The 17,188-nt window shown below is 39.0% G+C and overlaps 1 protein-coding gene across 1 annotated transcript in view; it reads right to left on the reverse strand.

Annotated features, from left to right (window-relative positions):
- The window catches only part of AHRR (aryl hydrocarbon receptor repressor), a 50,616-nt gene that overhangs the window by 17,521 nt on the left and 15,907 nt on the right, over positions 1-17,188 (reverse strand). Inside the window, exons 3-6 of the mRNA XM_067470150.1 lie at positions 14,075-14,175; positions 7,995-8,084; positions 4,102-4,231; positions 3,620-3,753 (exon numbers count right to left, since the gene is read on the reverse strand). Coding sequence (XP_067326251.1) covers positions 3,620-3,753; positions 4,102-4,231; positions 7,995-8,084; positions 14,075-14,175 — 455 coding nt within the window. The remainder of the gene's footprint in view (positions 1-3,619; positions 3,754-4,101; positions 4,232-7,994; positions 8,085-14,074; positions 14,176-17,188) is intronic.

The raw sequence follows: 17,188 nt of genomic DNA on the forward strand, positions 1-17,188 counted from the left end.
TTCCTTCCCTTTTTTCTTTTTTTCTCTCCTTCCTTCCTTCCTTCCTTTCCTTCACTTCTTCTTCTCTTCCCTCCCCCCCCCTTTTATTTCTCCTCCTTTTCTCCCGTTCTTCCTTATCTACCTATTCTTGGACTGCAACTCCCAGCAATCCTCCTGACCCATCTACCTACCTACCTATCTCTATCTAATCTATCTATCTGGAGGATTGCTGGGAGTTGCAGTCCAGGAATAGGAAATTGGAAATGTGAAGGGATTGGGATGCCCTCAAAGAAATCGAAGGAGAAGAAAGTTTGGAGCTTGGAAGCAGTGCATTTGGATCATCCCCCTCTCCTAAAAGGCCTGGTCTAGGGGATGATAGGAACTGTAGTCTGGAAGAGAATGTGGATATGCTATTGTTTGCCAGGGGGAGTCGTTTTTGCACATGTGCTATAGTGTCTTTTTGCTTTTTTGGCTTTTAAGTCCCTTCCACTGTGTTTTTCAGTGTTTTTATGATTGATGGTCACTCGTTGGCCTGGTAGGTATATTGTGTCCAAATTTGGTGTCAATTCGTCCAGTGGTTTTTGAGTTATGTTAATCCCACAAATGAACATTACATTTTTATTTATATAGACTAGCTGTCCCCTGCCACGCGTTGCTGTGGCCTACATGGGGGTTCTGTGTGGGAGGTTTGGCCCAATTCTATCATTGGTGAGGATCAGAATGCTCTGTGATTGTAGGTGAACTATAAATCCCAGCAACTACAACTCTCAAATGTCAAGATTCTATTTTCCCCAAACTCCACCAGTGTTCACATTTGGGCATATTGAGTATTTGTGTAGTTTGGGTCCAGATCCATCATTGTTTGAGTCTACAGTGATCTCTGGATGTAGGTGAACTACAACTCCAAAACCAAAGGACACTGCCCTCCAAACCCTTCCAGTATTCTTGGTATGAGAGAACTGTGTGCCAAGTTTGGTTCAATTCCATCGTTGGCGGGGTTCAGAATGTTCTTTGATTGTAGGTGAACTATAAATCCCAGCAACTACAACTCCCAAATGACAAAATCATTTTTTTGAGTGAAGGACTTAGATTGTTCTGAATGCTGTGTTCTGTCCAAATTTGGTGTCAATTCCCCCAGTGGTTTTTGAGTTATGTTAATCCCACAAATGAACATTACATTTTTATTTATATAGATTGAACACTGGACATTTTTATAAAATGCTTGCCTTACTTTGCTAAAATAACACCCAAGAGATTCAGTACTTCCATCTGTTAATTCCATTAAGGGAGGCTGAGTTAATGGAATTCATCTTCACCAAAAAAGGAACCAACACCCAGGAATCTATTTCTAATCTAATACTCCCTTAGTTTGGGAAGAGATCATCCATGAAATTCCTGTCTCATAATGTTTTGCATCTATATGTGACAGTTAGCTTTTATGGATCTTCTGTTGAAATTTGTGTACTTTATTTTGTCTGTCTTTTTTGCTACCCCAAGATGGATTTGTGAAACCATAAATCTAAGTTTTCTTTCTCTTTTTATCTTACAAGGCCTACATGGTTTTGGTCCAGGTTGCGTAAAGGATTGCCTTCTCCAGTACAATCTGCCCCAAACTCTTGGGTCCTCTGGGAGGATTCTGCTCAAACCAGTTGGAACTCAACTGGCGACAGTCACCCAGAGGACCTTATCATCGGCCATCTCAAGACTGTGGAATGACCTGCTGGAAGGGCTCCAAAAGCTAAGTGAGCTGTCAGAATTTTAAAACCATCTAAAGATCTACATCTTTCAGCAGGCCTACCCAGACAGTTTTTAAACATGAATTTTAAACATGTGTCCTTTGTTTAATCTCCATTTTGTGTGTTTTAATACATATTTTATAGGAAAACATTATATATATACCGGGACTGTGGGCACCGGGATTGTGGCGCAGTTGGCTGAGTGTCAGCTGCATTAAAATCATTCTGACCAAAAGGTCGTGAGTTCGAAGCCAGCCCGGGTTGGAGTGGGTTTCCAACCAATTGTGTGTAGCCTGTTGTCGACCTTTGCAACCCGAAAGACAGTTGCATCTGCCAAGTAGGAAAATTAGGTACCACCTTAAAGTGTGGGGAGGCTAAATTAATTGATTTATGAAACCATAAAGAAGACTCCAGCAAAGCATTCCAGCAGGGAAGCATGCGGGGAATGCGAAAGTGCTTCATCAGCGTCTCAGATGGACGATGAAAGCGACAGCTCCCCTGGTGGCCATAAAAAATTAAATAGCCTCTGTGTATGTCTGTATATGTTTGTATGTCAAAAATTGGCATTGAATGTTTGCCATATATGTGTACACTGTAATCCGCCCTGAGTCCCCTGCGGGGTGAGAAGGGCGGAATATAAAAGCTGTAAATAAATAATAATAATAAATAAATATTAGAAATACATTTTAATACAATATGTGTATTTGTGGCATTTTTACAATATTTACGTGTTTTAATTATTTTGCAACCCGCCTCGAGTCACAAGGAGAGAGGAGTAGGAAATAAAATAAAATTATTATTATTATTATTATTATTATTATTATTATTATTATTATTCCCTGTTCCCTACTAAAAGCTATGCTGCATTCTGCTTGATAACAGATACCAAATATTCCTAATCGAGTCTCAGCATAGCCTCTTACCTCATAGGACCTCATCACATTGACGAAGGGCAGCAGAGTGATTCATCAGCCTCTGTGGCAAATCCATGGGGCAGTGGGGCAATTCCAGCTCCCCACACCCCACCTCGCCAGCCTTGCCCCTTGCCTCATCCGACGGAGGGAAGCATTGCCACCTGAGTGTTGTGGCTCAGTTTTTTTCTGAGTCTGAAACTGAACCTTGTGAGTCTTGTGAGCCAGAAATGTTCCCTGATGAAGAGGATGATGGGATTCAGATTTCTGGGCCTGTTTCTGTGCCTGTCTCAGACAGTGCAGCAGGAGAGACAAGTGAGTTCTCAAGGGAAGAGAATGCCAGTGAGCTAGATAACGGCCAGGTGGAGTTGTCTTCGCCTGCTCAGCCTTCCCACGGTGATTTGGTCCAGCTGGACCAAACTGATAAAGAGAACATTGAAGATAGTGAGCAGGTGAGAACACTTAGATTGGAGGATCAGGAGGAGTTTTTACTTAGCTAGCAAGAAAGAAGCCAAGTCGGCTGAAGGTTGTCGCAATGCTTTCATGTTAGCAAAGGGTATTTAGGTTTCTGGTTGACAAAGGGAAATTGTCAGTTCAACATGGCTCTTTCCATGCAAACTCCTATGGATTAATCTTGGCTTTAAGCAGCACGCTTTTGACTTCCTGAATCTGGGATTTTTGGGTCTTGTGTTTCACTGTTTTACCATGGACTCTTGTTTGATCATTGCCTAAGGATTATGCTTCATGTTTTTGCATCGTGGTGGCGCTGCCTCCTTGTACCTCTCTTCAGGCATGGAGTTCTGCCAGAAGTAGATCAACATCATGTGATGGGATCTAGCAGGCTCCGTGTCTGAAGAGAGGTACAAGTGTTATAGGACGGACAATTTTGCCCATCTGATGAAGTCCATAGTGAAATATTTGACAAACATGTGAATACTCGCAAGGAAAGCAAAGTACAATGTGAATAGGCCTATGACGTATTTAGCTACTCACAAGGAAACCAGAGGTGCTGTCCAAGAGGCAGCGGATTCGACAAGTAAAACAACGAGTTAAAAATGATGAAAAGTCTGCTGTTGTATTGTCACTCTCCTGTTCTCTACACATTTTGCTAAGAATGAATTCTTCCCCTGAAAAAAATATGAAAAGTAAATTTCAGATAATGAGGTTCTTCTTAAAGGCATTTGTGGAAGAGTATGTTAAATGTACATAAGAGATTTATGAGGAAGTAGAGGTCAGTGGGTCCTGTTGAAACCAAAAACTGGGGAAAGGCAGGGAAAGTAACAGCATAAACTGAGGAGGGAAAAGGAAAGCAAAGGTGATGGGCAGAAGACAAAAAGTTAAAACAGTGATAGCAGTTGAGAAGAAAAGCAAATAGACAAAAAAAAACACACTTCTACCCTATTACTCTTGAATCTTGATATACTGTAAATATTGTAGGCTTATACCTGTATCAAAAGACTATTAATCCAACATACCTGTCTCTCTGTGTGTATGCTCTCCAGATACTAGCTTAGGTGGATTCATGGCCCAATGTAGTTGTCTGCAGAAATCCAGACGGTCATCCACATGAATGTAATCATATATATTTTGATGCATTACATCAGTCTGAAATATTCACAACAATTGATACATGTATTCATTCTTTTCCATATGAGCGCCTATCTTTTTTTTCTTTTTTTTAACAAAGAAGAGCTTGGGATTTTGGTAAGTAAGGAATTTTTTAATCATAAAATTTCAGCCTTCAAACCCCTCTCTCCAGCCAAACTAAGGGATTACTACCAGTGGGAGAATCAAGGAAGATTTGGGGCTTTAGGGAGAACGTAAGGCATCTGTGCAGATTCTCAACAGGTTCTCTTTTTATCAAGAAAACAACTAGGGCCAAAAATGTGGAATAGCCAAAAGTGTGGAATTAACTTTTCTAGATATATCAGAATCATTTGTGTGTGTTGATTAAGGATTTCTTTTCTTTCTTTTTTTGTATTCCTTGTTTTTCAAGCAGGAATGAATAACCCCTCCACATAAAACTATGGAGATTTTTGTGCAGTCTTCAAGTACTATTGAACTTAGAAAAAAGACGTTTAGAGTGATGTCCAAAATACATTTTCTGTGCAGGAAGATGTTTTTGCACAAAGTCCATCAGGTATGTTGTTCAGATGAAGACTTTGTAATAGATGCCATGACATTACAAAATGTTTCGATTACGAAGCGAGTAGATTAAGATTGGTTATAGAAGGAATGATAAAAAAGAGGAAGTAGATTGGCTAAGAAAGGATTCGGAAGAAGTGGAGGAAGAAATTTGGAACATATTTTTTAAACAGTTTACGAGAAAAGAAATTAGGGAAATTAGAAACCCAATGTTGAGCAATACATTAGAAGAATGGAACAAATGTAGGAGAATGTTAATAACAAAGGGTTCAGTAATAACCCCAATTGTAATGGAAAAGAAATTTCAAAAAAATTTTTAAAAAGTAATGGATAAAAAGATAAGGGAAATTTTTTTTAGACAAAATAGGGGATTGGATAAAGGTTGGAATGAAGAAGGAATTTAGAGAAATAAAATTGACATGGTTCCATTGTATACAATTAGAACAATGGTTGAAAAATTGGGAAAAAAATAATAAAAACGAAAGTAAGCTTAACCAATTTGAACAAATAATACAAAATGGAAGGGTTGTAGAGGAGCATGAAAATTTGAAAGGAATAACTAGTAAAGTATATAAGATAATAATTGAAACGAAGGAAGGAAAAACAAAAATAACACTCTCAAGGAGGTTTGGGAAGAAGATTTAAGGATAAAAATAAATGAAACAGAGTGGCAACAATTATGGAGACAAAGACATCTAAAAAAACTTATCAATATGGGTTAAAGAAAATTATTACAAATTAATATGGAAATGGTACTTAACACCAGTAAAATAGCACATATAAATAAAAACTATTCAAAAAATTGTTGGAGAGGATGTCAAACATCAGGAACATATATACATATGTGGTGGCAATGTAAATATGTAAATAATTTTTGGGGGAAAGTATTTAGAGAAATAGAAGATATATTGAATATTAAAATAGAAAGAAGTCCTAGTATAGCTTTATTATCACTATATAATAATAAACAATTGAAAAAAGAGGATAAAGATGCGATAACAAATTTATTAACAATAGCAAGACTGCTTATAGCAAGGAACTGGAAAAAAGGAATAAATATACAAATAGAGGAGTGGTATAAGGAAGTATGGAAATTGGCAATAAATGATAAGCTGACATGTATATTAAAAGTTAAAAGAGGTATAGGGAAACAAAGTGATTTAGATGATGTATGGAGAAAATTTATTGAAAAGGGATTAAAAATAAAGAAGGAAAGTTACCTCCACAAGAAGAATTGAAATTTTGGACAGATGACATGTAAAAGCTGTGGCTTGAGAAGGGGGAGGGGAGCACAGTGGTGAGGGACAGAAAATATGTATAAGCAGAAAAATAACACTAGATGCCAAAAGTATGGCACGTTGTATTGAATAATACGTATCTGCTGTAAAACAAATAATGTATAACAAATGTATTAAACCATGATAAAATAATAAAAAATATTTTTTAAATGAAGAAAATGTTTCGATTTCATCTATTATAGTTGTGTTGATAGCATCACTTTATGACTTTTCTGAAGTAAAATGCACAGACTGATATCCCTGGTTTTCTCTTTGAACTGTTAGGAACAAAGATATGCCAATGCATAAAATATAAGGATCTTCAGAATTGTGATTTCAGTTGCCCAAAAGGAAACATCTACTCTCCCATAAATATATTGATTTTAAATAATACTCTCAAGAAACCAAAAAATAAGTAGTTTTCATAAAAAGTTAACATAGTTGATTTACTTACAAAACTTCATGTATTCAGAATACAGGTGCATTGCTTATTGGTTCAAAGTTTAAGCAGTCTGTTCTTTAAACATTCTGTTTCAGTTTCTTTCTCTGTTGCATACAGGGTGCATCCAGACAGCCCTTTACACTGGGAACATTCGCTTTTTAAAAACGCGAATGTCTCTGGGTCCTAATCCACAAAAGCCCAGAAAGCACATGCTTTCTGCAGCGGGTATCCAAAACGTTCCGAGAGAACACCTGAATGCCCTAACCCCCTCCCCCAACCCCCCTTTTAAAAATAAAAGAACTTACCCGGCCTCCATTAACATGGTGCCAGATCCCTCCTGGTGCATAGGAGAGCTCCGGCACCATGTTAATGGAGGCCGGGTAAATTCTTGTATTTTAAAAGAGGGTTGGGGGGGTTGGGGAGAGGGTTGGTATCCTCACAGTTTTCCAGGCTAATTTAGCCCAGAAAAATGCAGGACTACTGTCTGGATCGCACCCTCGAAAATTCATTTATTCCAAGAAGGCACAGAATAAACCCATTAACAAATTAATTTCCGACAAACCAGGGTTTTCCTTGTTTGTGGCAAATGAGTTCATTTTTCTGTGATGTCATCTGGATGGCCCGTCTTAAAATGCAGGAACTCCCACTTTAGCCCACAGACTAACACTCTCTTCTGATGCATATTGTACTCAACTAACTTCTAATCCATACTGACTGAATTCTGCAGCATTCTTAACTCAACTATACTGTACGGACTGAATTTTTTTTTGTCGTTTCATGAGTGACTTCAGAAACTGCAAGTCGCTTCTGGTGTGAGAGAATTGGCCATCTGCAAGGACATTGCCCAGGGGACGCCCAGATGATTTGATGTTTTTATCATCCTTGTGGGAGGCTTCTCTCATGTCCCCGCATGAGAAGCTGGAGCTGATAGAGGGAGCTCATCCACCTCTCCCCAGATTTGAACCTGCAACCTGTCGGTCTTCAGTCCTGCCGGCACAGGGGTTTAACCCACTGTGCCACCGGGGGCTCCTGACTGACTGAATGATGCACACTGACTACAATACTCTGCTCAACTGCAGTGACTTCTAAAATGAATAGTCCCAAATCTGGTCATATTGTCTGTAGCCCCTCCCACAACTTCAAACAACATAGAGTTAAGGGGAAAACTGCATACCAATATTTGCATACAATATAGTAAACAATCTCAATTATATACTTGACATATAACTAGTATAGGAGGCTTGTAGAAGGTTGCTATTTCCAACAAAAATCATAAAAAGCAGTTAAAATTGTGCCATTGCATATTAAGCAAGTTGATAAAGATAAACTAAATCAAACTAGCACACAAAATCTTTCCAACATATTATGCTATGATGATGGGATGTTCGATCTCCTGAACAGTGTTGGCTATTCTGTATGAAATTTCCTTAGAAGACAGCATTTGGCTGAAATTGAATGGAAGGGCTTTGCATTCATAGCAGTATTCATTATTGTATGTATTTACCTGGTGAAATCCTAGATAGTCCACAATGGTCGGTGACGCATAGAATATCATTCCATCACCACTTACTACCAGTGCAAAACCACTCAGTGACTATGGAAGAAAGAAACAGTAACAGAAATAAGGAAACAAAACGGTCAAAATATCTCTAGATCATTCATTTCAGGAGTCATCAGACATTTGCTTCCTGTTGGAATCTAAATAAAAATACTGAACATGTGCAAATATTTACTCACACATGGATATGCAGGATTTCCTGAATGTACATGCCTTCAAAGTATGTTTCTTGTGCATATTCAGTCCAAGAAACAAGCACATGTGGCTGCTAGTCATTCATCTGGTTATTGTATCTCCAAATTTGTTCAGTAGGGTGCCTGATCACCTGTACTTGACCAATCCAGCTATATGTTTAAGGTAGTGATGATATAATACAAGTAACTGATGCATTTAAGATGCAACACAATGGGCTACATGGTCCATATTCTGTGAAAGAGCTGGCTACCCAGCAATCTGGACAGCAATCTCAGACCCATCGTGAATGCCATTGGATCCCCCATGTACGACTTAGCAAAATTTCTTGCTGCAGTTACAAAGCCATATTGGGCTCACTACACACTACATCAAGGACTCAGCCCACTTCATAGAAAAAAATCAGCAATCTCAAGCTAAATACTAATGACAAACTGATCAGATTCGATGTGGTGTCTCTATTTACCATAGTCCTGGTAGCAGACACCATTGCACTAATCAACCAGATGTTCCCAGAAGACATCACAGCTCTGTTTCACCATTGCCTCACCACCAGCTACTTTCAGTGGGACAATGAGTTCTACGAACAGAAAGATGGAGTAGCTATGGGGAGCCCTCTCAGCCTGGTCATAGAGTAGCTATGGGGAGCCCTCTCAGCCCTCTCAGCCTGGTCATAGCAAATTTCTACATGGAACACTTTGAAAAACAAGCCCTGGAAACAGCAACAAAAAAGCCCACGATATGGTTCAGATATGTGGATGACACTTTCACCATTTGGAGCCATGGAGAAGAAGAACTCAACAGGTTTCTGGACCATCTCAACAGCATCCACCCAAACATCCAGTTCACCATGGAAAAAGAAAATGAAGGAAGACTGCGTTTTCTAGATGTCCTAGTCATCCGCAAACCTGATCAACAATTGGGTCACACTGTTTACAGAAAACCCACACACACAGATAGATATCTACATAAAAACACCAACCATCACCCAAGTAAAAAAAGAAGCACCATTAAAGCCTTGGCAGACCGTGCAAAAAGAATCTGCGAACCCCACCTCCTCCAAGATGAACTGAACCACCTCAACTGGGCTCTACAGGTCAATAGATACTCCACCTCAGACATCAGAAGAGCTGCAAGACCGAGAAAAAGCCACGAGAGTAAAGACGAAGATCCACCCAGTGTTCTTGCCATACATCAAGGGAACCACTGACCGCATAGGGAAGCTGATGAGGAAACACAACATACAAACTATCTACACACCCACCAAGAAAATCCAACAAATGCTACGATCAGCAAAGGACAAGAGGGATCCTCTCACTTCTGCAGGAGTCTACAGTATACCATGCAGCTGTGGACATGTCTACATAGGGACCACCAAACGCAGCATTGCCCAAACGCAAATCAAGGAACATGAAAGGCACTGCAGACTACTTCAACCAGAGAAGTCAGCCATAGCAGAGCATCTGATGAACCAACCTGGACACAGCATATTATTTGAGAACACAGAAATGCTGGACCACTCTCACAACCACCATATCAGACTACACAGAGAAGCCATTGAAATCCAGAAGCATGTGCACAATTTCAACAGAAAGGAGGAAACCATGAAAATGAACAAAATCTAGCTACCAGTATTAAAAAAAACTAAAATTACAACAGCAAAACAGCAGAGAGGAAACAATCAGGGACATCTAATCACCTCTCAACAAAAGATTGCTCCGGGCACTGCCAGGCCATCAAATGCTAATTGAGGTGGTCAGTTGAAACATTCACACCGAGCTCCAGCAGACAAGAGTCCTTTGTCCCACCCTGGTCATTCCACAGATATATAAAACCAATTTTCCTATTTCCAACAGACCTCACTACCTCTGAGGATGCTTGCCATAGATGCAGGTGAAACGTCAGGTGAGAATGCCTCTAGAACATGGCCATACAGCACGAAAAAGCCTCCAACAACCCAATCTGGACATGGATCTTCACTGTAATATTAATAATGCTCATTCTCCGGGCTTTTTTAGATTAAACTAACTAATCAACAGCAAAAAAATAATAAGCATATCCAACAACAAATAATGTTTGTACAATATGTAAACAAAGGGATTAAAAAATTAAAGGATTCGTAGGATCCTGACTGGTTTTTGTAAGATTTTTTAATATATATTACAAGGATTATTGCAGTAAATAAAGCTACTGTTTAACCCATGAGCATAAATGACAGCATGTGGGAAATCCATATGGATTTAATAACAGATACAATTTCTATTCTGGGATAGATACTTAAAACATATGAAACACTTCAGTATTGTGAACATTCGTTTGTGGTAAAATAGAAGGGTTTAAAAGAACTTATATTACATAATAAGTGAGATCATATTTTCCTCCCTAAAAAGGGAGAAAAAATATTTAGCTAAAATATGTACTCTGTGTTCTTTGTCAAACATGTAAATCCAATTATATACTCATGAAATTCTGCACCTGCTACTTAACAATTGGCTTTTTGGGGTAAATTCTGTGCATATGTTGGTGTTCCAAATATTTCGCAGTTGAAGTCTATACATTCATTTCATGGCAACACTTTCTTTCCTTTTCCTTCAGCACAAATGAACATTTTTCAGAAAACATCTCAAAGCAAATCTTGTCATGATCACATTTAGTAAAAACTTTCGTTAAAATGTCTCAGCCACATTTATTTCTCTTATTGCTGTTTTTTTTTTTGCTAAAGAGACAAAATAATTTTACTGCAATCTCCAGATAAATGGTTGCCATGGTTCCTAAAACACAGCAACCAAGCTCATTACATATGTTTTAATGTCACATTTTTTAAAGTTTTTTTACAATTATTTTTTATTAATTTTTTACAATTAAAAGTAAAACAAATAAATATAAACTCTAAACAAGAACCCTATAATATTCCACCCCATAATTTCCCTACAGCTCTTCGAACATCCACTAACCACTAACCTCTGTTCCTCCTGTTTAAGAAGACAGGTAAAAGTAAATAAGTGAAATAATAAAAGAAAAAGGAAAAACCTATTAAAAACACAATTGATTTTTTCCCTCATTAAGCCAAGGCAACTTCCAGCTGTTACATGTACTTCTTGTTCTACTTAATTTCATTTCATCTTCTGCTAAATATAACCAATTTATTCAAAATCAACACATAACCATGAATCATATTCATATCAACAATTAATTCATTTTGACTAAAATTCTAATTCTCCTAATTTTTTACAAATTCATCTTTAGAATATTAATTTCTCCCCAAATTTCATTCCTCTTTATTTTAAATTATTCATATCTTATAATGTCACTCTATATTTTCCTTTTAAACTAGATTAATCTTGTTACAGTCCTTTTTTCCCCAAAACATTATATTGTTATTTTTCCCTTTTTATTTGAAATGATTCATCTGTCCACAAATGATATTAATATTAATGGTTTGAACATCTTATCTAAAGTTCATTTCTTGTAATTTATTTACTGATCTTACTATATTTCAACAATGTTTATATATTGTCTTATTATATTTACCCCTGCATTCCCACTGTTTTTTTCCCCATTAATTCCCCTTTCCATTAAAGAAGAAACTATTTTATTTTAATCTCTCCAGAGTTCTCAATTTGTTGATCCTGGTTCAGTCTGAAGGGGGGCGGGGGGCGTTGGTAAATCAAGCTATTCTTAAAATAATAATATGTCCATTTAATTTTAACATGTTTCTCCCACCGAAATGGAGCCTCCATCTTATCTGTGACTGCTGCTCCCTTCTGGCCTTGCGGATCACATAAGACAAATGTTGGTTCATGTGGATTCTCCTCCAATTTCTTTTTATTTTAATCTATTTTATTTTAATCCCTCCAGAGTTCTCAATTTGTTGATCCTGATTCAGTCTAAAGGGTGGTGGTGGTGGTAAATCAAGCTATTCTTAAAATAATACTATGTCAATTTAATTTTAACATGTTTCTCCCACCGAAATGGAGCCTCCATCTTATCTGTGACTGCTGCTCCCTTCTGGCCTTGCGGATCACATAAGACAAATGTTTGCTCACGTGGATTCTCCTCCAATGTCTTTTCTTTCTAAAAGACATACACTTTTAGTAAAAGAAAAGATGTGGCGAGGGAGAACTTTCACTCCAGGTTACACCCCCAAATATTGCTGTTACATATTTTCAAGTCATGCAACAACTACGTTTTTAGAATCAGAACTTTCAGTTTTGGCACTGGAAATAGGCATTTCAAAATTTCACAACGATGTGTGCTTGTAATTACTATGACAAAAAACTCAAATTTTTTAGAAGAGACTTCTCCACTGGTATCTGGATGGACTGCATCCATTTAGAGAACAACGAGAAAGGACTCTAACCTGATTAACATTACAGTCATCCTTCCATATTTGCAGTTTTGACTTTTGTGGATCTGCCTATTCACAGGTCTGACTTAAATGTTCTCCTAGGTCCTCCAGTGTGACCCTATGGTCAATTCCTCCAGATAACTAGAGACTCATACTGGAGGACCTAGAAATTCCTAGAGAACTGTTATCTCAGATAAAATTAGGAATTTCTTTATTTGCGAGTTTTCACGAACATGGAGGGCTAATTCTACCTTGACGGTCTTACAAAATCTTTAGGATGTGTACTAGTTATAATTGGCAATTATTGTTTTCCATTGTGTCATAAATTTGTGGTTATTAAGTGCAACACTTTCTTTTCCAGAAACATCCCTGCGACAGCCAGCCAGTGACTTAGTGATGGGAACTAGTCCACTTTGAGTATCACTGTCTTAGGCTAGATCCACATCAAGAAATAATTCATCAGTGCACACTATTCTGCCCGGATTTGAAAGTGGCTAATGCCCCCAAATCCTTTATAATCCAGATTGAATTTAGGTTGACAGCCACACATTTATCCTGCCTAAAGTCAAATCGACACAAAAACGAGTTTTTCCCCATGTTTAAAGTGAAATATTTTAGGTCACACAACAACAGAATTGCATTTTTTTTCTTCCTAGTATGCATATCAATGTATCAACCATAAGCTTTTCTGGTTTTCCTATCATTCTTATGACCCATCTGCACTCACATTGGTTGTCTCCTTCATCAGGTTCCCACAGCCAGGAAAATTAAATGCTTCCACCTTTTGTTTTGGCCACATTTAAAGTTGCCTAGGCAGATCTTCCCTCAAGATTGACAGGGTTTTTAAAACCCCTACAGAGTGGAACAGCTATCTTGTAAAGCTATCCTCCCCAATCCAGCAAAAACCAGCCTGATCTTCCTCATGTTTCTTTGAATCTGTAGAGCATTAATTTCACAACGCAAAACTAAGTATCATCCTCAAAATGTGGAAAGTGTGCCGAAAGATAGTGTTTTGCCCATGGAAAGTGAGTTTATGATCAAAGTGAGATATGAACAAGCAGAGGCGACCCTAGGTAATTTTCAATGGTAAGCAAACAGTATTCCCCCCCCCCCCCCCACCACCACCACCAATCACTGATATATATTTTCTGTTCGTCGTGGGAGTTCTGTGTGCCATATTTGGTTCAATTCCATCATTGGTGGAGTTCAGAATGCTCTTTGATTGTAGGTGAACTACACATCCCAGTAACTGCAACTCGCATATGTCAAGGTCTATTTTCCCCCAAGAGCGCCTCAAGAGCACCCCTGGGCAAAATCAACTATACTGCAAATGCTTACTTTGCGTAATGGGTTGAGCCGCCCCTGTGAACAAGTCAATATATGAACCAGATATGTTGACAGTGACAATTATTTAAAGGATTACAGGGTAGAGATAAGGTAAACCTGTCCTCAAAGTTAAATTTAAGTAATGCTATTTATCACCCACCTCTAGTAAGAGTCCACCTTCTGAGATGACAGGTTCTTTGAGGACACCAACATCTTTCATTCCATTATTTGCATGCTTTCTCAGCTGCTTCTCTTGAACTGCTATTGCATAGAATGAATTGACAGATATATAGCATTAATAGCAATAACAAACATGGGACATTATTTAAGCATATTTTATTCAATTGGTTTATATTCTTTTGCTTTTATGGTTGGTTCAAAACAACATTTATTGGGGCTCCATGAGAAACTTTTACTTCAAAAGGGGCTCAGTGGCCGCAAAAGGTTTGAGAATCTCTGTTCCAAGTCATTGGTAAAGATGTTGAATACCCTGGGCCCAAGACAGAGCTCTGTGACACCCCACCAGTCAATTCTTTCCAGGACGAGGAGGAGCCATTGGGAAGCATCCTTTCTGTTTGGAAGTCCATCTAACAGTTGCATTGTAATCTAGCCTACATTTCATTAGCTTCTTTGGAGAGCTTCTGTTCAACCATCTCAAAGCTTCCTGCTTGAGCAGTAATGGCACAGAAGCTCTCCGAAGCTCTAGGTGCTCTTACTGCCTACTACAGGGAAAACCAGCTGATCCCTAATCCATCTAAAACACTGACATGTGTTTTTCACCTTAAGAACAGACAAGCATCCCGAGCTCTGAGGATTACCTGGGAAGGTATCCCACTGGAGCATTGCAGCGCACCCAAATACCTGGGAGTCACTCTGGACCATGCCCTGACCTACAAGAAGCACTGCCTGAACATCAAGCAAAAAGTGGGTGCTAGAAACAATATCATACGAAAGCTGACTGGCACAACCTGGGGTTCACAACCAGACACAGTGAAGACATCCGCCCTTGCGCTACGCTACTCTGCTGCCGAGTATGCATGCCCAGTGTGGAACACATCTCACCACGCTAAAACAGTGGATGTGGCTCTTAATGAGACATGCCACATTATCATGGGGTGTCTGCGTCCTACACCATTGGAGAAATTACACTGCGTAGCCGGTATTGCAACACCCGACATCCGCTGGGAAGTAGCAGCCAATAGTGAAAGGACCAATGCAGAGACATCTCCAGCTCATCCCTTGTTTGGGTATCAGCCAGCATGTCAACGACTTAAATCAAGAAATAGTTTTCTAAGATCTACAGAGACATTCGCTGGAACAGCTCAGCAAGCGAGAGTCCAAAAGTGGCAGGCTCAAACGAGGGGAGGGGAGCACAGTGGTGGGGGAATAAATGGGGGGAAAATGTCTAAGCAAAATAAGAAAATAAAATGTTAAAGAATGGTTGAACAATATGTAACAGCAATAACAAATGTTTAACAAATGTAGTAATGGTGATACATTAATAAAATTATTTTTTTAAAAAACAAAAACAAACCCAGAGCCTCAATCAATGGCTGATACCAAATGAGAGACTCCCCCCTGGGCACACAGAAAACTGGGCGACTTGGAAGGCGCTGAACAGACTGCGCTCTGGCACCACGAGATGCAGAGCCAACCTTCAGAAATGGGGCTACAATGTGAAATCCACAACATGCGAGTGTGGAGAAGAGCAAACTACAGACCACCTGCTGCAATGCAACCTGAGCCCTGCTAAATGTACAATGGAGGACCTTCTTGCGGCAACACCAGAAGCACTCCAAGTGGCCAGATACTGGTCATAGGACATCTAATCAACTACCAAGCTTGCAAACTCTGTGTCTTTTGTATGTTTGTTTGTTTGTTCTGTCAAAAATGTAATACAGGGTTAGTCAAAATGCATAGGCCAATAAGCCATTCAATTGAATGGCTTATTGGCCTATGCATTTTGACTAACCCTGTACAACTGTTCGGTTGCCTGACACGATAAATAAATAAATATTAGCTTCTTTGTGAGAATATAATGGGGACCTTGTCAAACGTCTTACTGAAACTGAGATATGCTACATCCACAGCATTCCCTTCATCTACCAAGCTTATAACTCTATCAAAAAACAAATAAGATTTGTCCAGTATGATTAGTTTCTGAGAAACCAGTGTTGACTTTTGTGAGTATGGCATTCCTTTCTAAATTCTTACAGGTTGTCTGTTTAATCAATGAACCAGTTTAAGAATACAAAGACCAAATTTTACTCAGAAGACGTCTCTTGCAACATTCATAGGCATAACACCCTCCAATACAACCAAAGCATAAAAGTCTCAATTATAATTTCTGCATACCCACTTAGGCAGAAAAAAAATGAAATGCAAAGATACAGAATGGGGGACGCCTGGCTCAATAGCAGTACGTGTGAAAAAGATCTTGGAGTCCTCGTGAACAACAAGTTGAACATAAACCAACAATATCAGGCAGCAGCTTAAAAAGCCAATGGGATTTTGACCGGCATAAATAGGAGCATAGTGTCTAGATCAGGGATCCACAAACGTTTTAAACAGAGGGCCGTGTCACAGTCCCTCAAACTGTTGGAGGGCCGGATTATAATTTGAAAAAAGCATGAATGAATTCCTATGCACACTGTACATATTTTATTTGTAGTGCAAAAAACCCACTTAAAAACAATACAATAATTAAAATGAAGTACAATTTTAAGAAATATAAACTTATTAGTATCTCAATAGGAAGTATGGGCCTGCTTTTGGCTGATGAGATAGGATTGTTGTTGTTGTTGTTGTTGTTGTTGTTGTTGTGTGCTTTCAAGTCGTTTCAGACTTACATTGACCCTGAGCAAGGGCCAGGTAAATGGCCTTAGAGGGCCATATCTGGCCCCCGGGCCATAGTTTGAGGACCCCTGGTCTAGATCCAGGGAAGTCATGCCACCGCTCTACTCTGCCTTGGTCAGACCACATCTGGAATTCTGTGCCCAATTCTGGGCACTGTAATTAAAGGGAGATGTTAATAAGTTGGAATGTGTCCAAAGGAGGGCAACTAAAATTATCAAGGGTCTGGAGAACAAGCCCTATGAGGAGCGGCTTAAAGAGCTGGGCATGTTTAGCCTGCAGAAGAGAAGGCAGAGAGGAGACCTGATGACCATGTATAAATATGTGAGGGGGAGTCATAATCATAGAATCATAGAGTTGGAAGAGACCTCATGGGCCATCCAGTCCAACCCCCTGCCAAGAAGCAGGAAAATTGCATTCA

Source organism: Anolis sagrei, chromosome 6 (assembly GCF_037176765.1).
Source record: "Anolis sagrei isolate rAnoSag1 chromosome 6, rAnoSag1.mat, whole genome shotgun sequence".
Classification (NCBI taxonomy): Eukaryota; Metazoa; Chordata; class Lepidosauria; order Squamata; family Dactyloidae; genus Anolis; species Anolis sagrei.